Below are 26,372 nucleotides of genomic sequence, written 5' to 3' on the forward strand. Positions count from 1 at the left end.
TTAGATCTTAAATTACATTGGATTCTTTAGTTTTTGCAAGCTAATTTAATTCCTGGTATTTCACTGGATTGACACCCCCAAGACCTAGAAAATCACTTCTAATAGCTTTATCCCTCTCTCTGTAATTTTCACTCATTTTGTAAAGGTTTCAGTTGCATACCCAACAGCTTGTAATTGTGGCAATGAGACACAAGTTTCCTTCGATAAAAAACATTGAAAAATATACTAATTTAGGTAAAAAACTACAAACTGTGAGCAAGTGTCAGTTAAGTTCAGCAATCCTGCATTATGTGTGTAATGGGGAGTATGTTTTAACAATAACCTCCATTGACTGTTAAAACAACACTGCACTTCACACTCCCTACTGCATTACAGCAGAAATACACAGCAAAAACATGATCCTGTGAAAGCTAAATTTAATTCAGTGTAAAGATTCTTCAACGGAGCAAACATGCTAATATATCAGAAGCAAATGATAAAGGGAGATGTAAATATAAAAAAAAACCCATACACACACCAGTTAGTTTTTGTTTACAAAAACATTATACAGAAATATAGTCAGAGATTTCTATTTAATAGGGTGTTATCATATTACAGAGTGAGCATCATTACAACTATAATATATCCTTTCTAGTAATTTTATTAAACTGAGCAAAGTGTCCATATGCACATTTAACAGACCAGGCATGTCTATCAAATGTTGATATTCAAAAAATAAAAATAAAATAATTGCACAGGTGTGCTGGGGGGGTTTCTGCAGATAGATGTACTTTGAGTATGGAATTTAAAGTAACCAAATGTCTTTTTGGTTAGGTATGGAACTGATGTGTTAATTTTCCATAACCACAACCTCCCATATGTTTGAACCATTTCTTTACTGTTGGGCATTTTTCTTTTTCCACTGAGAAGTTATCAGTAGCTGAGCAGCTTGTAGCAGATGAGAGATTAATTCTTCATTTCCTCTTGTAAAGCCTAACTTTAAACCTAACTTTAAACTTTAAACCTAACTTTAAAGCCAAGCCTAAACAAGTGCTGTGTATTAGTTACAACTTTAAGAGCTGGCCAGAGTGTCTGAATATTGCGCAGATCCCTGACCAGGGGACCAATGAAGAAAGAGTGCAACCTTCAAGCATGATCCCTTCTATTCCCCCAATCCCTGTGATAGCCCCTCCTTGGAGAAGGAGAGGGAATGCTGGGGGTTGGAGGCAGAAAGTAAAGGACCAGGAACACAGAGGAACATACATCCTTCCCTCATCATCACTACCCACTGCTCCAGGGTGGGATTCTTTGTAGAAGCTAATGCTGATTGAATCCCTGATGAGAAACATCTCCTTCCTCAAGGGGCAGCAGGGAATGGTCAGGCAGTGCAGCTATGGGTCAGAGCTGGTGCAGGGACCCAGAGGAATCTTGGGGGCTGAACCTCTGCTTCTCCTGCAAAGCAGAACCCCGCCCCCTGATGAAACAATACCAAGAGTAAACTTCCTGAGCCACTGTTGACTGTTTTCCCCATATAGGAGACAATCTCAGTCTTTGTAATTAATGGAAGGAAGTTCTATCATGAACAGAGCCAGGGACTGGGTGTTAGGACTCCTGGGTTAAATTGGCAGCTCAGCCTTGACTCACTGTGTGATCGCCAAGTGCCTTAGTTTACTAGTCTGTGAAATGGGTATGTAAAGGTGTGGGCAGTCCCTACACATCCCCTTACCACCCAGTATGGCGCTACCGGTGTGCCCCACTTTAATTTCACCCAGTGCAGCAGCAAAAGATTTTCTTTAGCCACCCGAGGCAAGAAGCCATATTCACAAAAATACCATATCCCCTTTTTAATCAGGTTTCAAGACAGGAATCATTGTAAAACTGTTCATCAGGACCCTGTTTCAGGGCTCCCAAACTTACAGTCCACTCACCAGTCTCCAAGTCAGGTTAGGCTTCTCTCCTGGTGCTTGGGGGCTTATCTACATACCAAAAATCACAACCCACAGCAGCAAGTCTCAGAGCTGGGTCAACTGACTTGGGCTTGCACAGTGGAGCTAAATATAGCAGTGTAGACATTTGGGCCCAGGCTGGAGCCCAGTCTCTGAAACCCAGCAAAACCCAGAGCCCAAGCCTCGCCTACACTGCTATTTTTTCCCCCGCAGCGTGAGTCTGAGTCAGCTGACCTGGGTTCTGAGACTCCCTGACATGAGTCTTTTTTTGTTGCATAGGTGTACTCAGAAAGCAACCCTCAACCATTGCAGCCTACCTGGCTTCTATTCCCCACTCTACTTTGCTCGGCTGAGTCAACTCTACTTCCTGGCCCTGTTTATATGGCTCAGCCCTCAGGGTGGGGCAGGGCCTCCTTGATTATCTGCAGGCTATCGGCATCAGCCTGTCCCTGAAAAGGGTACTACACTTTCATAATACTTACCTACTTCACAAAAATGTGATGTGGCTTACTTGTTTGTAAAGAGTTTTGTGATGCATGGAAGATCCATGACTCCAAATACTATTGTAAGCACCACAATGTATTTTAGATATTAAAGTACCAGTCACAATTATATTGAGGTGCCAATACTACAAAGTGTACTTTTTAGGAATCATTAAAAAAGAGAATAAGACCGAGAATATCTTATTGCCCTTATATAAGTCCATGGTACGCCCACATCTTGAATGCTGCATACAGATGTGGTCTCCTCATCTCAAAAAAGATATACTGGCACTAGAGAAAGTTCAGAAAAGGGCAACTAAAATGATTAGGGGTTTGGAACAGGTCCCATATGAGGAGAGATTAAAGAGGCTAGGACTTTTCAGCTTGGAAAAGAGGAGACTAAGGGGGGATATGATAGAGGTATATAAAATCATGAGTGGTGTGGAAAAAGTGAATTAGGAAAAAAGTTATTTATTTGTTCCCATAATATAAGAACTAGGGGCCACCAAATGAAGTTAATGGGCAGCAGGTTTAAAACAGATAAAAGGAAGTTCTTCTTTACACAGCGCACAGTCAACCTGTGGAACTCCTTGCTTGAGGAGATTGTGAAGGCTAAGACTATAACAGGGTTTAAAAGAGAACTAGATAAATTCATGGAGGTTAAGTCCATTAATGGCTATTAGCCAGGATGGGTAAGGAATGGTGTCCCTAGCCTCTGTTTGTCAGAGGGTGGAGATGGATGGCAGGAGAGAGATCACTTGATCATTACCTGTTAGGTTCACTCCCTCTGGGGCACCTGGCATTGGACACTGTCGGTAGACAGGATACTGGGCTGGATGGATCTTTGGTCTGACCCAATATGGCTGTTCTTATGTACTAACAAGGAACATAGGAATTGCCTTATTGGGTCAGACATGTGGTCCATCTAGTTCAGTATTCTGTCTCCAACAGCAGCCAATACCACATGTCTCAGAGGAAGATGTAAGAACTCAGCAGAAGACACATGTGGATTGATCTGGCCCTCAAAGGTCTCACTCTAGTCCCTAATAATTAGAGATTATCATAACTTCTGAAACATAAGATTTTTATCCTTCTGAAACTACTTTATATATATTAATTGTTGTAACTCTGGATATTCATGTTATCCATATAAGTGTCCAGTCACTCTTTGAATCTTACTCCTTACTAATAAAGAAAAGAACAGTGATTAATTATATTTATGTATTCTTATCTTTTCAGCAACCTTGACACAGAAGAACTCTGTGGTAAGTTCCCTTTTCAAAGACAGCCATACAACAAGACTGCAACAGGCTTGTATTGCATGTGAACACATCATGTGGATTGAGCTCAATTTTCTCTTTGATAACATGGAACAAGTATATAAACTACATGGTCTGAACTCCTGGGAAAAATGGAGATGGCTCAATGAACCTTTAAGACTAAATTGGAATCTGCTAGAGAATTCTGCAAAAATACTTCATGAATATTTCTGTCTCATTATTTTATCATTCAAAAGTGCTTTTCTCTGCTCTACTTTATTTACTTATTGCTGGACAACTTTTATTCCAATTATTCCATTACTTCCTCAAGTATAAATGCTTAGGCAACGTCAGCATTTCCAATGGCTTTGTTACTCTCCTCCAACTTGACAAATTCTGCCAAATCTTAATCAAGTCAAACTCCCATTGGCTGAAGAATTTGCCCCACAAAAGCTGTCCACCACATGTGCTTCCCTGAAAAGCACTTATTTTTGTTCCTGAGCTAGTTTCACAGCATCTGAGTTAATAATGCTGCTTGCAGCACAAGAAGTACACAGTTCAGAGAAGTCCTTCAAATCCACCCACAAATTGTCAAAAATCAGTTATTCTTATAAAAAAAAAAGCATATTTCGGGGGCGGGGGGCGTCAAAGAATAATGGGAAGAGTGGTATGTGTGCATTTATATTTTTCTAGGGCTGATAGCATGGAAGCCTTTTAGGAGGTCACTGTGAAATACCCACAATCATCTGAATGCTAGCATGTTTGCATGTAGGTCTAATGCAACACTGTGACCAAATGTGGGGAGAATGAGCGATCTCTTTAAGGTGAAATGCAATGAGTGCATGGCTGAAATAACACAAGGCCAGATCCTCAACTCAAGTCAAAGGAGTTATGGTGATTTACAGCAACTTAGGATCTGGCCAAAATTATCTACAGCTGACCTCAAACAGGAGAATAATGGTTTTGTGTCCTTTCTTTACTGCTTTGATTTATCGTTTACTGCTAATGATCTGCAAACTGTGCATTCACTTAGGCCCCAATTCTGCAGTCAGGCCCATGGAACCAGACTCCTGTTCCATTGTCTGACTGTAAGTGCTAAATGCTATATGCCAGTGGTTCTCAAAGCCAGTCCGCCACTTGTTCAGGGAAAGTCCCTGGTGGGCCAGGCCAGTTTATTTACCTGCGGCGTCTGCAGGTTCGGCCGATTGCGGCTCCCATTGGCCGCGGTTCACCACTCCAGGCCAATGGGGGCTGCGGGAAGGGGCGTGGGCCGAGGGATGTGCTGGCCACCGCTTCCCGCAGCCCCCATTGGCCTGGAGCGGTGAACCATGGCTAGTTGGAGCTGCAATCAGCCAAACCTGCGGACGCCGCAGGTAAACAAACTGGCCCAGCCCGCCAGGGACTTTCCCTGAACAAGCAGCAGACCGACTTTGAGAACCACTGCTATATGCAGAATTTGGCATATAAGGTTTAAAGGTATCCTGTTCTTCCTATCAACTCTGATTAAACATGGACTACATTAGCTACTCTCATGACATCTGATCTTTCCAACATCCTCAAAAATCTCTTATAAATTCCCAGCAGTTTGTTTCTCATCTTCCCTGCTTTGGTCTTCATAATTCTGGAACTGAATTCATCTGAGCCCTTTGCCCTGAAAATCCAAAATAGCCACATGCTCACGTCAGTGATTTTTTTACAGCTTTTCCATATTTTATTTCCCTCTCCTCCAAATAAAATGCATCTTCATCTCCAGGATATTAAGTCACACTACATTCCTCTTATTTTTGTGAATAATGAGGCAAATAATTGAATTCAGGCTCTAAGCAATATCACCTTCTGTTGCTAATTTCTCCTCAAACTTATGTATTAGTGACTCCACTGACTTTTTGTTTCCTTCTCATCTAACTAAAAAACTTCACAGGGTATGTTTGCACTGCAATCAGAGATGTGATTGCAGCATGCATAGACGCACCAGAGCTATTTTTCATCTAACACTATGGTGCAGAGATATTAATTGAGCTGTCAAGCCACAATTGACCTCAGGATCTCTCAATTCATAATCCTATGCCCTATTCACTGTACAATCCCAGTTCCCTCAAATGAACATATAGTGCTGCTAAAAGAAAAACAAAAATGTAATTATGTTAATTACTTTCCTTGATAAAATAGAATTTTATGGGAAAGCTCTTCAGTTTCATCCCATACTGAAAGTTATGTAGGGAAGTATATATTGCCATTATACTCAAAACATGGTGAGCTGTTTGTTGTATTTATTTTACTAGCTGGGTCTAATACCTAAAATCCTAGATAAAAGGTCATTGGAGTCATGATTTATTCTTCCAGAATATTTTTCTCGGCATTTGGGAGAGTATGAAAATGTGCTGTCTGCCTTAGAAGACCTAAATGTTTCTATACTGAAGGCAATGGACAAAACAAAGAAAGTAAGTGGAAGTTATATTCGTCTTCTACACAATATTTTGAGTCTTTTTTTCTATTGTGATTTGATGTACTGGGTTTTAATTTCATTATTCACAAAGTATTTGATAACTCTTGTTTAATTATTTCCACATTTTTGTTGTTTTATACTAGAGGAGAAACAGGCTTCTTGAAATGGTCAAAATACCAAGGCATTAAAGTCTAGGTGCAAGGAATTTGTAGTTTCAATCCATGCAAAATTACCTTTTTGAATGACAGACAACATGACCTTCAACTCCTAATAATGTAGGGTGTTCATATTCCATTCAAAAGATCCTGGATATCATAAAGGTGCTGCATTCCAGTAAAAATGGTAATGTTGTATTAAGCCAATTACCTGAGCATAGAATGAGAGAAGCACTAAACGCAGCTTGCAATAGTTTTTAGGATGTGTTCAGGAGCAATATTTACAGTATGGCCAGTTTATAGATTTTAAAGCCAGAAGAGGCTATAATGATAATTTATAATTTATAAAAGGGTGTCATAAGGAGGAGGGAGAAAACTTGTTCACCTTAGCCTCTAAGGATAGAATAAGAAGCAATGGGCTTAAACTGCAGCAAGAGAGGTTTAGGTTGGATATTAGGAAAAAGTTCCTGTCAGGGTGGTTAAACACTGGAATAAATTGCCTAGGGAGGTTGTGGAATCTCCATCTCTGGAGATATTTAAGAGTAGGTTAGATAAATGTCTATCAGGGATGGTCTAGACAGTATTTGGTCCTGCCATGAGGGCAGGGGACTGGACTTGATGACCTCTCGAGGTCCCTTCCAGTCCTAGAATCTATGAGAAAAAAAAAAAAAAAAACACATGCCATGGAATCTTTCCCCAATCAATTCCTGCATCAAGCCCTAACAGCATCATATAGACAAGAGAAATATGGGGATTCTCATCAGTACCATAATTACAGAAGATGCCATCTCTTGCATCAAGGCTTTTCCAAGAGTACAGAATGTATATATTTTAATTGACCAACTGACATGTACAACAGCCAGAAAGTTTATATGTTACTGTGCAGGGGTTGACTCACCACCAGCACCTCCTCATGACTGGGTGTGGTGTGGCATCTCTCCGCTAGGATCTGCTGCTGCTAGTTGCTCTCTGCGGTGGCCTGTTCCTTCCTGTGACTTGGCCCTCAGGTCAGGTCACTTCAGAGTCTCTCCCGCTCCCAGGGTAGTCCATAAACAGAAAGCGAGGGGTGTTAACACAAAAAAACGGAGTTAGTAAGAGAGCGAGGAATGCCTCTCTCTCAGGGTGTCTCAGGATCTGGCTCTCCCTTACCTCAGGGAGGGACTATCAGGCAGTGGTGGTTGGGGAAGTTCCTGCCTTTCCTCGGGGGTTGAAGGTCTGTTCTCTTCCCTGGTCCGCCAACAAGTGAACTGGTCTGCACCCTTTTAACTCTTCCTCCAGCCTGTACCTGTCTTACGGGTGTGGTGGGGCTGGGCTGACTAAGCCCATAGCAGTGTTTTAACCCCTTGTTGTCCAGAGTGGTGTTTGCATACCCTATTACATTTACTTTTTTAGAGCATGATCCAGGGAGGTGCTGTGCACCTCCAATTCCCAATGAAGTCAATGGGCGTTGAGAGTATTCAGCCCCTTGCCAGATAGGGGCATTAATAAGGAATATCTGCATTCATTCTTTCTGGACATAAGCCTAAATATAAACTGCTTAATTAGCCACATGTACAGGATAGTGCTAAAGGCAGGACATGTCATCTGATAATTACTGGATGTAAATAGAATACTGCACTGAAGAATTACTTTGGAAGTTAATTACATAGGAGGAGTCTCGGTAGAGTAGTAAGAATGTTGTGAAGAAAAGCATTACTGACTGGAAACAAAACAAATGGGAAAATCTGGGATATTAATAAGTGTTACATTTGGCTGCCTCAGCAACTCAATTAAAAACATTAACACTTGCCTAGACATTATCTTGACTTCAGATTCATGCTTAGTGGTTTTGCTTTCCTCAGGAGATACACTGGACAGCACACTCCACACAGCACCATATATCGACAGTAGGGCTGTTAAATGATTTAAAAAATTAAATCACGATTAATCACAAGGTTTAAAAAAGTTGTTGTGATTAATCGCAGTTTTAATCGCACTGTTAAACAATAGAATACCATTTATTTAAATATTTTTGGATGTTTTCTACATTTTCAAATATATTGATTTCAATCACAACACAGAATACAAAGTATACAGTGCTCACTTTATATTATTTTTATTACGAATATTTGCACTGTAAAAAAGAATAGTATTTTTCAGTTCACCTCATACAAGTACAGTAGTGCTCTCTCTTTATTGTGAAAGTGCAGCTTACAAACGTAGTTTGTTTGTTTTTTAAACACATAACTGCACTCAAAAACAAAACAATGTAAAACTTTAGAGCCTACAAGTCCACTCAGTCCTATTTCTTGTTCAGCCAATCACTAAGATAAACAAGTTTGTTTACATTTATGGGAGATAATGCTGCCCGCTTCTTATTTATAATGTCACCTGAAAGTGAGAACAGGCATTTACATGGCACTGTTGTACCCCTTCATGCTTTGGCCACCATTCCAGAGGACATGCGCCCATGCTGATGACTGGTTCTGCTCGATAACCATCCAAAGTAGTGCGGACCGATGCATGTTCATTTTCATCATCCAAGTCAGATGCCACCAAAAGAAGGGCCACCAAACAGGAATGGGTCACCTTCTAATACTAGTATTAAATAATGATAATAATACGTGGTATACAAATCTCTCAGTCAGCCATTTTTTATTAAAAACAGTGAAAATAGAACAGGGTGCTCATGCTGTCAGACAAAATAAAAGCTGAGCAGACAGAGAACCAGAGTATTCAGTATTTTAGAGAGAATGCTTTGAAGTTTCTATGTATTTTTATGATAGTGATAATCTTTTCACACTGCGAGGCCTTGCAATACTTCGGTATTATGGGGGACTAAGGGCCTGTTCCTGAGAGATGTCAAGTGCCCTCAACTCCCCTGGACTTCCCACTCAGTTGAGGAAGCTCAAGCACTTCATAGTCAGGCCCTTAAATGACAGACTGGTTCCTAGACAGACAAGGTGGATGAGGTAATATCTTTTACTGGACCAACTTCTGTTGGTGAAGGAGACAAAGCTTTCGAGCTACACAGAGCTCTTCTTCAGGTCTGTTTCCTAGGCAAGCACTCTTTCCGTCAGGCAACTCATTCAGTCATGACTTCTGCTATTTATTGGGAGAAAAAAATTTGCTTGTCCCTTCATGCACTTGATCCACCCAACTTAAAGCCAGATAAACAACCAGTGCTGGACCAAAATTGAGGCACCCCTCTAAGGCAATGGGTATTTTATATGACAACTGCAGGATCAGGCCCCTAGATAAATCGTTCATCCTCCGTTTCCAGGGTAACCAAGTAGAGGGGGAAAAAATGTCGGTCTTCAGTGAGAACACAAATACATTGGATCAGCATGTCTGAAATTCTAAAAACCAAATTGTGAACAAGCTTTCAGTCCCTTCCCTATTCAAAACATAAACTTAGCTAAAGCTAGGTGCATTAAGCTAAAAAATTGGAGTTCAGTGTAATTTCTTGTTTACTGTTCCTGCATTTTTTCTAACGGAAATTGGTAACATCAGAGTGAGCAATATTGCTTGATTCATATTCATAAATGCAAGTATTCATTATTTTAATGTGCAGCAAGGAATCACCATGAAGCTGGTTTGATTTTTAAAACAAAATATTTGCATTAAATTTTGTTTTCTGAAATTTAATAACACTTTTTACAGGCATCTGCATTAACTAAGTCCATGCGGTTTTGTTCCCAAATCTTCTCAGCATGTGAAATCCTGCAGTCCTCAGTCAAGCAGAACTCCAATATGAGCTTTGCCTGACTTAGGGCTGTGGGATTTGGGCCAATATTAACAAAACTGTCCATATCAATAGAGAATATTTCCAATTGTACATATTTTTCCTGCAATACTGGGCACCAGATTCTGACCCCTGTAATGTAATATCAGTGTAGTTTAATATACATCTGTAAGTTCACATAGAAACCCTTTTGGATTCAAAATATAGCTTGAAAGGTTCACAGAGCCTGGCCCAGCATGAATATAAAACAAGATAAAACAAGCATGAGAGTTATATAGGGCATAATATTATTGAAAGCTGTTAAGAGGTTTAAAATAATATCAGAGAGGAAGAAATAGCATAAGAGATTATGAATAAGAATATGTTTGAATAGACCATGACTAAGAAGTCAGTGAAGGAATAAGATAGCCTGCAAGAGATGACAAGTGTCAATCACACACAAGGACACTGCTAAACAAGGCCTTAGGCTCTGTGTTGAAAAAGAAGTGAGAGATGGCAAAGAAAGGCATGGAATTTACATGGGAAAATGCAGAAATTATGGAGGCAGGATCACATCCAACTCAGGGCTAAAAATATTCAGGTGGCTAAAGTCTAACAAAGGACAAGAACCAGAAAGGATCTGATTACTTTAGCAGGAATGTCAAAAGGAGATTTTTAGGAGCAAGTGAATTTAAAATGGTTTTAGAAATAGGAAAGTTACTAGTGGGCTAGAAAGGCTAATATGCCTTCAATTTGAAGTTGCTTTTGTGAATTTAATTAATTGTACTTTCAGTTTGGTAATTTGATTAAGAATGCAGATTTATTAAAATACATGGGAGCAGGCTACCTTGCCTCAAGGTCACTATTTGAATGAATAGAAACCAGTGCAAGAAGGGGCTTAATATTTATTACGTGGGTTGAAAAGGTAGTATTTGTTGCTGTCAGGGATACAGCTCGTGTCTGTTCCCTCACCCTTGTATTTATTTTAAATGAAAATGGTGAGCCATCTAAGAAAGAGATTGCTGTATTTCACTGCATTCAGACTCAAATTCTAGAATGCATTTAAAATCTGAATAAAAATCAGCAGATCTGAGCTATCGTCATTGTGAGAAGGATGTCATAAACCCACGTAACCAAGAGCATCATACACATTTCCAGTAAAGATAAAAGGACAAAATCAGTATCAAAAAATATTTTCTAGTTCTTAAGAGCATTGGACTGGGACTCAGGAGACCTGGGTTCTATTCCTGGCTCTCCTGCTGAGTGATCTTGGGCAAATCACATCCCGTCTCTGTGACTATATTTCTCCATCTGTAAAATAGGGATAATGTTACTGACCTCCTTTGAGAGGTTGAGATCTGTGGTCAAAAAGTGCTATGCAAGAACTAGCTATTATTAATACAAATATCAAAGAATTAGACAACAAAGCTATACAAATATTCTGTATCTTGAATCTGATCAAAAACCCATTGAAATCCAGGGAGGATTTTCCACTGATGTCAATGGGTTTTGGATTAGGCCCCTTTTCTTTTCCAGTGTAGGGCTAGATTCTGCCATGCTTACTGAAACTGAGTAGTACCTTACTCTGAGGTGGTCCTATTGAGGTAAATGGGACTATTCCTGGTGCAAGGTGTGTGAAGAAGGAGAATCTTACCCTTAGCTTTCTTTACTGAAATAGCCAGTTTCTGCAAAGTTCATCTGAGTGGAATATAGTGTTCACTACTGTGTGATTACTCGGTGCCCTATCATTATTCATGTCTGAAGGAGAATTGCTGAGACAAAGAACAAAAAGAAAGAAGATGTAAAAAGGCAAGCATATGCAGTTAAAGAAGAGTTTAATTCTGTTCCCAGCTTACTAAAGCATGCTGGGCCAAAGCCCTATTGTAGCAGCTCTGATCCAGGAGATACACACAGTTGGACAAAGAAGGGAAGGAAAGCTTTTAGAATTTATAGCTGGGATGGATTTGATGTTTTGTGGCACTTGATATTTGATCATTCCTCTACTGTGGATAAGTTACTGTATGAGTCACTTCTGTTGCCAGGCTGGCAACAATAGTCGAGAGGGCTAGATTACAAGTTGGTTTGGGTTCTTTTTCCTTTAGCTGACAGGCTACAATTTTCCTGCTCAAAGTGAAAGCTGAGATAGTTGTGTTTCCCTCTCTCTTTTTCAGTCTTACAAACAGGAAGCATTAAAAATTCACGATTCAATGCTGCTAATATATTCTGGGGAGCAATCCAGACAGCGAGGGGCTGTGTCACCACTTGCTCTGCAATCTGGGGAGTCTCGCAAAGCTTTGCTACGGTAGCTCCCAACTTGGGCTCCTCACAAACAGAATGTAGGTCACATACAGTCTGTGTATAGCTACAGCCCTAGTCCCGCAACTCTGACCGCAGCTGCCTGTCACCAAACACCAGCCACACTCTCAGGATGAACCAGCCTTGGTTACTACTCTCAGGATGAACTCAAAACATTCACAGTCCTGGATTTCCCCCCCAAAAAAAGTGTTTTGCACTCTTCAGCCCTCTCCTGGACAGTCCTGATATATTAGGCCCATTGCCCCTCTAAGCGGATCAACGTACAACAGACTGCTACCTTAAGTGAAGTTACCCAAATGATTCATAACACTGAATTAGTTTTAAAAGGTAAAACCAGTTTATTTACTTACAAAGATAGAGGTTTTAAGCAAGTACACTTCTAAGACATTAAAGTCAGAAATGGTTACAAGAGAGAGATAGATAAAACACTTTTAAAACTTAACAAACTAGACTGGGTTCAAGGTGAAGTCCCTTCCCAATGTTTCCAGTAACATTGCTGACCAAACTCTTAGGCCAGGGTCTGCTCCCAAAGTCCAAAGGCTATTTCTTTTGTCTTCTTAGGTGAAGTAAGAGCTGCTGTAATGGGGTATCCACTCCACACAAGTCCTGAGCACATTAACATGGGCCAGGATGAGCAAATTAACTTTAGATGTTGCACCTGGAGGAGAACCAGGGATTGATAGGGCCTAATGGCAAATGAAGCCGAGCTGGGGGAGGATCTGGGATAGGATTATAAAGCCACAGAATAAGAGCAGGAAGGGACAGGGCAAGTCTAGGCTAGGCTTGGCACTGAGATTTGAGTCAGGATGAGTACTGGTTTCTGGCTGAAGGTAGCGAGACTGAACTAAGGACTGTGGCTAGCCCTGCCCCCCCACCTGAAATGAGGCAGAACAGTGAAACTGACAACGAGGGAGGAAGAGAAAGTTGCCTTGGATTATGAAGGACGAGCAGCAGGCGATGAGGAAAGGACTCAAATCAGAAAAATACTATTAATATTAATATCAGGATTTGAAGGAAGAGGAATGCATAGAAATGAAAAACAGGATAAAAGTCTACATTTTAAAATTGTCAAATCAGTGACTGAAGAAATGAAAATAGGAGATGTTAACCCCTGAAAATGGCGGAATGGATAAAGCAAAGTGTTGGTGGCATAAAAAGAGCTAAAAGAATGCAGGATGGAGATCTATTGATAAAATGTACACATTAGGAGCAAGCTAAATGACTTCTTAAACTGTAAACCTAGGAAAAATTAAAGTTACTTGTCAACGGTCTACATGCCTGATTGAAGCAAGATGGGTCACATATGGAGTGCCACTTGGATTGTCTGAGGATGAAATCAAAAAGAGTATAGGCAATGATAAAGTATTATTTGTTAAATGGCTACTTCGCAGGAGAGAGGGAGAAAACCAGCCATCTATGTCCTTACACATAACACTTAAAGATGGGACATTTCCAGATACAATCCAAACGGGATATCAATCTTTCTGGGTTAAACCATATATTTACACCGCCTCCCTGCACCCCCTGCGAGGTTCTATGATTGTCACAGGGTTGGACATATGGCAGCCATTTGTAAGGGAACAATGAATGAGATACAGTAAATGTGGAGGAAATCACTCAGATGAGGAGTGTACAGAAGGGACAAAAGCGACATGCAGCAATTGTGGAGGAAAGCACAGTGCAACATATAAAGGATGTGCAATAGCAGAATGAGCTAGAGAAATACAAACAATTAAAATTATTCAAAAAAATATCACTTGCGGAGGCTACCAAAAGGCAGCCACTGCCCAAAATAGAAAAAGAAAAATGCTCAAGTAAGAGAAAAAATGTATAGAGGCAGCAGAACACATCTTTGTTCAGGGAAGAGAATAAAAGAAGAACAGGATAGGATGTATTGCTTGCAGGTAAAGAGAAGTTTATAGCATCATTATAGAAGTAATTAGCTGCACCTTGCAGATGTGGGGGGAAACAAAGGATTAAAATCATAGCAAAAGCAGCAGAAAAATATCTAAAGATTGCAGTCTAGTGAGAGATGGTCTTTCATGCAATTTTAAATGAAGGCAATAATACATGATCTTAATGAGCATAGAACTGGAAGGGACCTCGAGAAGTCATCTACTCCAGTCTCCTGCACTCAAGGCAGGACTAAGTATTATCTAGACCATCCCTGACAGGTGTTTGTCCAACCTGCTCTTAAAAATCCCCAATGATGGAGATTCCACAACCTCCCTAGGCAATTTATTCCAGTTCTTAACCACTTTGACAGTTAGGAAGTTTTTCCTAATGTCCAACCTAAACCGCCCTCGCTGCAATTTAAGCCCATTGCTTCTTGTCCCATCCTCAGAGGTTAAGAAGAACAATTTTTCTCCCTTCTCCTTGTAACAACCTTTTATGTACTTGAAAACTGTTATGTCCCCTCTCAGTCTTCTCTTCTCCAGACTAAACCGACCCAATTTTTTCCATCTTCCCTCATAGGTCATGTTTTCTAGACCTTTAATCATTTTTGTTGCTCTTCTCTGGACTTTCTCCAATTTGTCCCAGAACTGGACACAAAACTCCAGTTGAGGCCTAATCAGTGCAGAGTAGAGCGGAAGAATTACTTCTCATGTCTTGCTTACAATACTCCTGCCAATACATCCCAGAATGATGTTTGCTTTTTTGGCAACAGTGTTACACTGTTGACTCATATTTAGCTTGTGATCCACTATGACCCCCAGATTCCTTTCCGCAGTCCTCCTTCTTAGGCAGTAATTTCCCATGTTGTATGTGTGCAACTGATTGTTCCTTCCTAAGTGGAGTACTTTGCATTTGTCCTTATTGAATTTCATCCTATTTACTTCAGACCATTTCTCCACTTTGTCGAGATCATTTTAAATTTTAATCCTATCTTCCAAAGAACTTGCAACTCCTCCCAGCTTGGTATTGTCCGCAAACTTTATAAGTGTACTCTCTATGCCATTATCTAAATCATTGATGAAGATATTGAACAGAACCGGTCCTGAACCGATCCCTGCGGGACCTCATTCATTATGCCCTTTCAGCATGACTGTGAATCACAGATAACTACTCTCTGGGAATGATTTTCCAACCAGTTATGCACCCATCTTATAGTAGCTCCATCTAGGTTGTATTTCCCTAGTTTGTTTATGAGAAGGTCATGCGCGACAGTATCAAAAGCCTTACTAAAGTCAAGATATACCACATCTACTGCTTCCCCTCTATCCGCAAGGTATGTTACCCTCTCAAAGAAAGCTATCAGGTTGGTTGACATGATTTGTTCTTGACAAATCCATGCTGACTGTTATTTATCATCTTATTATCTTCTAGGTCAAGGGTCTCCAAACTACAGCCCGCGGGCCGGATCCGGCCCGGGGCTTCCATTTGTCCGGCCCTCCAACCAACAGGGGAGAAGCGAACAGCTGAGTAGGCAGCCGAGCAGGCAGGGGGAGGGGCCGCTGGCAGCAGCTCACGCGGGGCGGCAGCACAGCTAAGCTGTGCGGAGGGGTGGGTGCCTCTGGGAACCAGTGTCCCCCAAAAAGGGGAGTCAACTTAGGGGAGAGTCGTTGCTGCAGCCGAGCAGGTACAGGGAGAAGCAAACAGGCAGGCTGCAGCTGAGTAGGCACGCCGAGCAGGCAGGGGAACGGGCTGCCGGTGTAGTGAAGGATACTGCTCTGCTAGAAATGTGCTACTTATGGTGTAATGAGCATGCTTCACTACACCCGCAGCAGCTCGCGTGGGTGAGGTGGGGGTAGCTCAGCTGAGCTGTGCGGAGGGGTGAGTGCCTCTGGGAGCCAGTGTCCCCTCCCCCAAAAGGGGAGCCAACTTAGGGGGAGAGTTGCTGCTGCAGCCGAGCAGGCACGGACCCCTGCCTTAGAGTAAAAATACAAGCCAGATGCTTAATTACATCTCCAATAAATGGAGTAAAGAAGATGGAAATTAACAATTTCATAATGGTTAAATTTTAACTACAGCACTAATAGAACCAAACAGTATTTGTATGCTACAAATGTGAGTTTTTAGAAATAAAATTTAAAAAAATTATGTGAAATGATTTTTAATGTATTGACAAATATTTTGTGTGATTTCACAGTACCTGCATCAATTAACTTTTATACCGGATTTAGAATTTAATGCAACACTGACACAGTAGAGTAGTGTTGTTTTTTTAATGATTTTGCATATATTTGCATGTCTTTTATTTCTTTCACAGTCGCTTCGGCCCGCGAAGCCCCTTCAAAAATCTGATATGGCCCTCATCTCATAAAGTTTGGAGACCCCTGTTCTAGGTGTTTGCAAATTGATTGCTTAATTATTTGCTCCATTATCTTTCCGGGTACAGAAGTTAAGCTGACTGGTCTGTAATTCCCCGGGTTGTACTTATTTCCTTTTTTATAGATGGGCACTATATTTGCCCTTCTCCAGTCTTCTGGAATGTCTCCCATCTTCCATGACTTTTCAAGGATAATTGCTAATGGCTCAGATATCTCCTCAGTCAGCTCCTTGAGTATTCTAGGATGCATTTCATCAGGCCCTGGTGATTTGAAGACATATACCACATCTACTGCTTCCCCTCTATCCGCAAGGTATGTTACCCTGTCAAAGAAAGCTATCAGGTTGGTTGACATGATTTGTTCTTGACAAATCCACGCTGACTGTTATTTATCATCTTATTATCTTCTAGGTCAAGGGTCTCCAAACTACAGCCCGCAGTAATTTTTGACTTGTTCTTTCCCTATTTTAGACTCTGATCCTACTTAATTTTCACTGGCATTCACTATTTTAGACATCCCAACGCCACCAACCTTCTTAGTGAAAACTGAAACAAAGAAGTCATTAAGCACCTCTGCCATTTCCACATTTTTTGTTATTGTCCTTCTCCCCTCATTGAGTAACGGGCCTACTCTGTCCTTGGTCTTCCTCTTGCTTCTAATATATTTGTATAATGTTTTATTGTTTCCTTTTATGCCCCAGCTAGTTTAATCTCATTTTGGGCCTTAGCTTTTCTAATTTTGTCCCTACTTGTGTTATTTGTTTATATTCATCCTTTGTAGTCTGACCGAGTTTCTACTTTTTGTAGGACTCTTTTTTGAATTTTAGATCATTGAAGATCTCCTGGTTAAGCCAGGGTCATCTCTTGCCATACTTCCTATGTTTCCTACGCAGTGGGATAGTTTACTCCTGTGCCCTTAATAATGTCTCTGAAAAACTGCCAACTGTCTTCAATTGCTTTTCCCCTTACACTTGCTTCCCATAGGATTTTACCTATCAACTCCATGAGTTTGCTAAAGTCTGCCTTCTTGAAATCCATTGTCTTTATTGTGCGGTTCTCCCGCCTACCATTCCTTAGAATCATGAACTCTACCATTTTATGATCACTTTCACCCAAGTTGCCTTCCACTTTCAAATTCTCAACCAGTTCTTCCCTATTTGTCAAAATCAAATCTAGAACAGCCTCCCCTCTAGTAGCTTTGTCCACCTTCTGAAATAAAAAATTGTCTCCAATACATTCCAAGAACTTGTTGGATAATCTGTGTCCTGCTGTGTTATTTTCCCAACAGATGTCTGGGTAATTGAAGTCCCCCAACACAACCAAGTCCTGTGCTTTGGATGATTTTGTTAGTTGTTTAAAAAAAAACCTCATCCACCTCTTCTTCCTGGTTTGGTGGGCTGTAGTAGACCCCCTACCATGACATCATCCTTGTTTTTTGCTCCTTTTATCCTTACCCAGAGACTTTCAACAAGTTTGTCTCTTATTTCTATCTCAACCTCAGTTCAAGTGTATACATTTTTAATATACAAGTCAACACCACCTCCCTTTTTCCCTGCTAGTCTTTCCTGAGCAAGCTGTACCCTTCTATACCAATATTCCAGTCATGCGTATTATCCCACCAAGTCTCCGTGATGCCAGAACATCCGATTTCCCCCAATTTAGATATCTGGTTCCCTGGTAGATTGAGGATTGCAAATTAGCAATCAAGGGGGAAAAAGGCATATCGATAAGCAAAACACACAATGAATACTAAAAACTTACTGAATTATAAAAGCCCTTTGTGCCACCGCTTTACCCCTATCAAAAAGACCAAAAAAAAAAAAGTTGGGGAAATTTCTATGGAAAAATGAACAAATATTCAAAGCTTTCAGAAATATATAAGCAAATTCAAAGAATGAATGAGTTTAAAGTAAAAGTAAATGTATACCTGGTCATATTGTAAAACAATTAAATTAAGGTCTCCAACTTAGAAAAGGCAGACATTTTAGTAAAAGAATTCTCAAAGGTTAGTAGAGATATGAATCAAAGCAATGAGTTTCGTGAGAGAGAAAAAAAAGGAGGTTTACTGAGGAAAACTGTAATAAAGAGAATATATATTGGCTGGAGAGAATATATTGATGTGTTAAAAATTTGTAGTACGCAGGAGCTTAGTGCAGTCATTAGAAAAAGGAAAAATACAGCTCCAGGTAAGATAACATAAGTAATTAAATGCTTCAACATTTGTCAGAAGGGAGTCTAAAGATTCTATTGCAGTTATAGAATGATATATGGGAAGATCTGCTGGCAATAGAATGGAAACCAGGCAAGGTATATACAAGACCCGATGCTCACTGGCCTACTGCCCTCACCTCATGTGTGGGGAAAAATAATGGAAACAATAATAAATGTAAGACTCGTGAAATACTTGGAGAAAAATGATATAACTGAGGTATAAAGTGGCTTCAGAAAAGGAAGATGCGTAGTTGACCAAATAGTGAGACATCGCCATTAACTGGAGCTTTATATGACTTTAAATTATTTTTTTTAAAACTTCCCTAAGAAGATATAAAACAGATAAGAAAAACTGTAAACTAAACCTAGCCTGGCCTGGATAGTTGGCAACACTATAAAGATACTTTAATAGAAGATGAAGATACTCAGCACTTGGAAATATCAAACCCTAAAATCAGAAATGACTATGGGCCTGATCCAAAGTCCAATGGGAGTCTTTCTATGATATGAATGGGCTTTGGCTCAGCCCCTAATTTAAGACAATGGCAAGTTGATCATTTTAATGTCATCCATCAGAGATGAAAGGAGACAAGAATAGAGCCTTACATTAGACACCACTTCCATCTCATTCATCAAGGTGATATTTACCTAACCAGAGCATGGAACCACTTTATTTTAATGGAGAGTATGAAATATATGCAGTGTTTCAGGGTACACCCTAGTTCAGGGATCGACAACCTTTGACACGTGGCCCTCCAGGGTAAGCACCCTGGCAGGCCGGGCCTGTTTGTTTACCTGCCGCGTCCGCAGGTTCAGCCGATTGCGGCTCCCACTGGCCAGTTTGCCGCTCCAGGCCAACGGGTGCTGCAGGAAGCAGCACCCAGCACATCTCTCGGCCCGCACCGCTTCCCGCAGCCCCCATTGGCCTGGAGCAGCAAACCGCGGCCAGTGGGAGCCGCAATTGGCGGAACCTGCAGACGCGACAGGTAAACAAACAGGCCCGGCCTGCCAGGATGCTTATCCTGGTGGGCCATGTGCCAAAGGTTGCCGATCCCTGCCCTAGTTAGAAGGCAATTATTGTGCCCTGGATATTTTAGGTTAGGATTATTATACAGCTAACAGAAAGCACTCAAGTTTTGGGTACAGTAATATTTTATTTTCAAATTTAAAATGAAAGGAAAAATGCAATGTACAGAATGGACTGTCACAGAGCTTAATGGCAAATTGCTTTAACAAATGTTAGAAGTTCCTTTTATCTCTTCCTCTGCCCCTTCTTTTCATCTTCATTTTTCTCCTTCCATCCCTCTCATCTACTTTTTAATCCCAGCCCAACCTCTTTCCTCCATACAAATGGCTAGGGCCCTACCAAATTCAGGTCCATTTTGGTAAATTTCATGGTCATAGGATTTTTAAAATCTTAATCTGAAATTTCACAGTATTGTAACTGTCAGGGTCCTGACCCAAATGCAAGTCATGGCCGGGGGGCAGGTGTTGCAAGGTAGAGGGTCACGGTATTGTCATCCTTACTTCTGTGCTGCTGCTGGCAGTGGCACTGCCTTCAAAGCTGGGCTACCACCCAGCAGCCATGGAGCTTTCTGCAGCTGGGGGAGGTTCCCAGAGGTGGGTCTCATCTGGCCCCAGGAGTGGACCATGCAAGGGAAGAGGAAGGCCCATCTTGGCCGGGATTAGCAGCTAGAGCCTGGTAGGAGCCCCCAGCTGGAGCTTCCCAGCCCAGCCTGTCCCTGGCTCAAGGCCCAGCACTCAGGGGCTAAAGGGTCCTTGGGGAGTCTGTGGGAGCAGAGCGTTGTGACCACAGTGCCCTCCGACCAGGGTGCCCTGGGTGGTCACCCACCCATAAGACCACCCCTTCAAAAGTGATGACCTCACCCATACCATGTCACTTGCTTCTGTGCTGCACTGCTTTCAGAGCTGGGCGCCTGGCCAGAAGCCGCTGCTCTGAAGACAGCATAGAAGCAAGGGGGGCAATACTGCGACCCTCCAATAATAGCCAGATTTCATGGGGGAGACCAGATTTCACTGTCCGTGACACGTTCTTCATGGCCATGAATTTGGTAGGGCCCTACAAATGGCTCAGATAACTACAGTACATTTTTTTCAAAGCTGAATTGGGAGGCAGAGAATACAATTCTCTGAACATAAACACATCCTGTAAGCGCAAATGTACCATGGCTATTTTGGATTGAAAATCCTGCAGACTTATAGGAAAGGGAATTCTGGACCGAGATAAGAAATGAGTAAAAGGAGATTTGTTAATATTTTCCCCCTTCAAACTGTTTGTTTTCAGCAGTTTCACTGCTCGGTATACTTTGAATTTTTTTGGAGGGGGGGTTGCATTTCTTTTCTTTCATGTAAATTGTGGAGTTTTTCTGCTTCGTGTGTGTGTGTGTGTGTGTGTGTGTGTGTGAAGTACTAGTTGAGGCATCCTCTCTGTTACTAGGAAACATCTTGAACATTCTGAAGATAGGAGCCAATCAAACACAGAAGGGATTATAAAAGCCAAACAGCACCAAAAAATTTGCACATTGACAGCAGTTATTGAGAATAATATTAGAATAATTATGTATACCCCGGCACACTGACAGGCTGATACTCTGCAAATCCAGATAGCCATTATCAACCATAGTGTATGTTTGAGTAATAATAATTTTAGTGATTATGTAAATTATGCACCAATAACTAGAGTGTAGGGAACTGCATACACAGGAAATAACTATACAGCTTTTTCAACATTGAAACACAAACTGTCAACATCACATATCAAAATACATAAAGTAAATATCCTTAAATCAAACAAAATTCTTAAGCAGATTTTTCTTACTTTGCCGATTTGTAAATTTCAATGATCAGCAATGGAAATATTTTTTCATTGGTGTGTGTGCAAATGGTGAAAGTGACATTTAAAGACACTTAATGATAAAAATCAAAGCCTCCCAAACCTATCTATGTAGTCAGTAGGAACAGTAATAATATCCTTATTTTACAGCCACCTTCTTCCTCTCCGTTCTTTTCTAAACACTTCTTGAAAACACACCCTAATCCTCCTGGTCAAAATTTGCTCAACTTTTTTTATTCTAAGCAAAATCTCTTGCAGTTTTTCCATGATTTCATGATTTTTAAATTTGAAAACAGACAAATTTAGTTCAGCTGCTGCCTACACTTTTCACACAAAGCATTTCACCTAACTCTAATGTCAGTCTCAAACATAAACACCTGTGTTACCGTGGTCAGAGTAGAGCTGTTTGGGAGAAAAAAAAAATCCTGCAGAAAACGTTGATATTTCATCAAAAAAACTAAAAGCCCTAATAATTATCCTTTTTTTTTTTTGGACAATAGTTTTTGGCCTGAAACAGGTTTTCCACTGAAAAATAGTAAGTTTTCAAGGAAACCAGACACTTTTCAAATAAAAATAAACAAATATTCATGTATTACCATAGCATTTAGTCAAAACCCCAATTTTTCAAGGGAAGTTTTTGAAGGAAAAAATTTGACCCACTCAAGTTGAGAGATCTAAGAAATACACTGAGATCATCAAGAAATAAAGTCAAAATATCATATTAATGACTTTACATGTCACTAAGCCCCAATCCTCACAGCTGTTACTCTTTTGAGGAAGGTTCCCACCTCCAGATGCAGTGGTCTGCCATAGCACACTTTCTCCAGCTAAAGTCATCCTAAAACAGATTAAGTAAAGAGCGACAGTAAATTCAGGAGAAGAGCCTAATTAAAAACCTTTTCTTTAGGCCATGGATACCTTGGGCCAAATTCCCCAGTCTTTAATCAAGCAAAACTCCCATTGGTTTAAATTGGAATCTGGATCTTATTTTCATAAAAACATATACTGAACTACTTATCAGCTGTTTGTGGCAAATGCATCTGAAGCGAACAGAAATGCTGGTGCCAGACTGAGTGTGTCACCAGTTGTTCCCTATACAAAGCAGAGATAGGTCTATGACTAAATATCTCATGTACAAACAATGCAATAACTATTTTTATCTAAGAGCATTAGTGCTGTGTGAAACTATGGCACTTTGCTGCATAGGGTTTTCTGCTTATTTTATGCAGGGCCAAGAGAAGCCAGTGCTCAGATTCTGCTGCAGGCAAAAGAAGATTTGTTAACAATCGGAAGTTTCAAAACCATATCCCAAATTAAATCAATACCAATGCCTTTTAATTTAAAATTGCATAGAAATAGCTTTCTAGCAGAAAATGAGGTACATAATCCACTCTATCTTGTCAATATCTATCAAAACACATCATGTACAGCTTTGATGTTTTACCTATACTCCTACAAATGCCTCCTAAGAACAATGAATTATACATACTCCTACTACCTGCAGTTATAAAAAGCAGCAAACAGCAGTCATGTGCCTCTAACCTATTTGGAGAGAAAAATGAACAGAACTTTTTATCCCTATATTAATTTTGTAGATACTATTGCAGCAGTCACATCAGTATTACTAATGAGAATGAAAGAGCCAGTGATAGACTCATGGGTGAAGCTTCCCCTTAGGGAGGCTAGCCCCTGCCCTGCCCTGCCCCTTCTGGCTGATGCCCCACCCCCACTCGCTGCTCTCAGCCCCCCCATGGCCCCAACTGGGGCAGGGTGTGTCTGTGTGGCTGAGAGCTCAGCCCCAGCCAGGGTTGAGTTCTCAGCCGGGACCACAGCAGAGCTCTTGACCCTGGCTGGAGCTCTGAGCCTGGACCCCTTCTCCCATTCCACCTCCACTCTGCCTCTTCCCCTCCGCCCCCCCATCCCCGAGGCCCTGATATCCCCCGTGCTCTTCTCCCCTCCCCCCACTGCAGCCCCGAGACTGGAAAAGCTCTGTGCCCCTGCCGCAGCCGCAGGGCCACGGTGAGGAGCGAAAGGTCCTCCAGCCCCAGGGCCACTGCGAGGGGAGATTTTTCCAGGGGCTACAAATCTGCCACTGTCCCCAGCAGCAACTTAGCCTCCCCCAGCCTCCATTATGCGCCGCCCCTGGATAGATTATAGTTGTTCTGATGGACACTCCTAAGAAAATGTGTGTCAGAATCCTCCAGAAATGACCCAGAACAGTATAGCTTACATCAGCATTGTGTGCTGTTACTGCAGAATATCGCCATTCCAGTTGTCTCTGGGCCAAAGCTAAACTTGCAGTTGCATTTTGTTAGAAAATGGAATAAATTAAAGAATTTGTAGCATTTACTTAAATTTTTTAAGTGACAGTTGGATCAAATTAGTTACACATTGTGATGGTTTGGCAAATTATGCATCTATTAGCACTTCTATTCAGAATCATAACTTACAAACACAGTGCAGGCGATACTGCATTTGAGACAGACCATAAGCTAACTGTAAATTAGTAGGCCCTGATCATACTCCCAATAAAGTTAATGACAAATTTGCCATTGAGTCATATGCAGCAGGATCAGGCCCTAAAGTTGTCATTAGAATAGATTAGGCTTGAACCATTTTCTTCTCTCATTTCAGGAGGGTCATTTTTATTTGTATTATGGCCGTGCCTAGAGACCCTAACCTACATCAATATTCCATTAGGCTAGGCAATGTATAAACAGAGTAAAAGAATTCCCTGCCCTGAAAAGCTTAACATCTAAATAGACAAGACAGAAAGGACGGTAGAGGAAATAGAGGCTCAGCGGGGGAAGAGATTTGCCCAAGGTCACACAGCAGGTCACTAGTGGAGCCAGGAATAAAACTTGGTTCTTATTTCCCAGCCCATTGCCCTATGCACTGGGGCCACACTGGCTCTCAAAGAATTTATTAATTTTTTGCCATTCTTGTTTTGTCATCATAATGAAGACATGGGAATGTTCATTCCAACATTTTAGCACATGGATGCAAATGGCACTACACTGGGACGATATTATAAAGTATTGGGACAATCTTTGTAACAAGAATGGAAACGGTGCAAAAACTTATTCTAATTAAAAATGTGAAGATTGCAATTCCTCAGATACCATATAAATGACATCCCCACATCTTCCCTGAAACATGCATTGCTCAAACTTCTCTAGATAGACTAGTATCTTAAAACTCAGGATCTCTAGGCCAGAGAAATTGGCATAGCTGAAGTCAATAAAACTTTACTAATTTATATGAGCAGAGGATCAATCTCTCTCTCTCTCTCTCACACACACACAGTTTTAATCAATTCTTAGCATACCACACAATTTAGTTATCTGTTCAGATTAACATAAAAAGTTATGAATAAAATGACTTTGGCAAAGTATATATAATATGAACAGAAGCAGAACATTATCAGGTATTTAGCCCCTGAATGGAATAAGTTACACATTACAAATAAGCTATTTCTACCTGCTTCAACTACTACTACACAACCAGCAAATCATTGTTTCTTCCTGGTGCCAGGAGTAAAGTTTTTACTGAAGAAATAGGGACAGAAATTGATGCAGCAATCACAGAGCAAGATCAAAAGATTTCTATGCAATAATTACAACACAAAGGCCACTTGAGTTCATTGCAAAGAGAACCAAAACACTCTCTCCATCATTATGATGTAATTTTTCTGTAGAAAATTCATAGCAGGATCTTGTCACTTTCTAACAGGCTTTCCATGTCCTGAAAGTTCTCATCAACATGCAGTTTATATATTCACTATTCTCTTTTTTGTAGAAACAATGATCATTATAAACTTAGTTTTGCTTCATCCTTTTTTGTTCTTCTTGTAGAGATAAAAGTATCCTTCCATAGTAATTAAATTATGCAAAATACAGGCCTTGACAATGACCCTGCCAGCAGGTAGGGGATCTTGGGGGACAACTGCTGCACTGGTGGGGTGCAAAATAAACTTTATTAAGAAAATGCAAAAACAGGGAAAATTCAATAGTGAGGGGTATGGGGTTTAAGGTAGACAATTGGGGAGGGGTTTCTTTTAGTAAATAGGATAGGGGGTTTCAATAGTTTGGTACAATACAGTTGGTAACCAATTAACACTGAAGTATAAATGTAACAGGTAGCTAACAATTTCTATGTAAAGGGTGTGTCACAGCAGCATATAACCAACTAACAGTATGGGTAAAATGTGTTAAATAACCAACAACTTTAGGTAAAGATGTGTCACAGTGGTGTAAATGTAAAATGTGAGGGGTGTTAGACAGAAAAGAGGTAACCAATGGGGTTTTATGCTAGACCTCAGTAATACAATTGAGGTTTGGCAGCAGTAGGAGCAGGGTGAGCACGTGGGGGAAGGGATTAAGAGAGCGAGAGAGAGAGACACAGAGAGCAGACAGGCTGCAAGTTTAAACAGCAGAGAGACAATTATACAGAACACAGCAAAATCTTATCTATGATTTAACTTAACCAAGACTACACAAATTAGCAAGTAACAAAACACAATGCAACAATTCTTTAAGCCTAACTTACAGAGTACAATGCAATTTTCTAAACCTAACTTAACCACAGCTAAGCAAAATGAAATTACAATTTGTCTAGACTAAAGGCTAAATCTAACCTAATGGGTGCACCTTATACTAGGGGTAGTTCCAGAGGGCAGAGTGGTGTGTGCCCAGGACACAGCTTCGGGGGGGAAGAGGGGAGGGTTTAACTAGTGGTGGCTGCAAGCAGGC

The 26,372-nt window shown here is 40.8% G+C and overlaps 1 protein-coding gene across 2 annotated transcripts in view; it reads left to right on the forward strand.

Moving 5' to 3' along the window:
* NECAB1 (N-terminal EF-hand calcium binding protein 1) overlaps positions 1–26,372 on the forward strand; it is a 146,271-nt gene that overhangs the window by 62,316 nt on the left and 57,583 nt on the right. For both annotated transcript variants that reach the window (XM_005291563.5, XM_065585886.1), the window contains exons 4-5: positions 3,647–3,672; positions 6,010–6,107. In XM_005291563.5, the coding sequence (XP_005291620.1) occupies positions 3,647–3,672; positions 6,010–6,107 (124 nt within the window). The remainder of the gene's footprint in view (positions 1–3,646; positions 3,673–6,009; positions 6,108–26,372) is intronic.

The sequence above is a fragment of the Chrysemys picta genome, chromosome 2, assembly GCF_011386835.1.
Source record: "Chrysemys picta bellii isolate R12L10 chromosome 2, ASM1138683v2, whole genome shotgun sequence".
NCBI lineage: Eukaryota > Metazoa > Chordata > Testudines > Emydidae > Chrysemys > Chrysemys picta.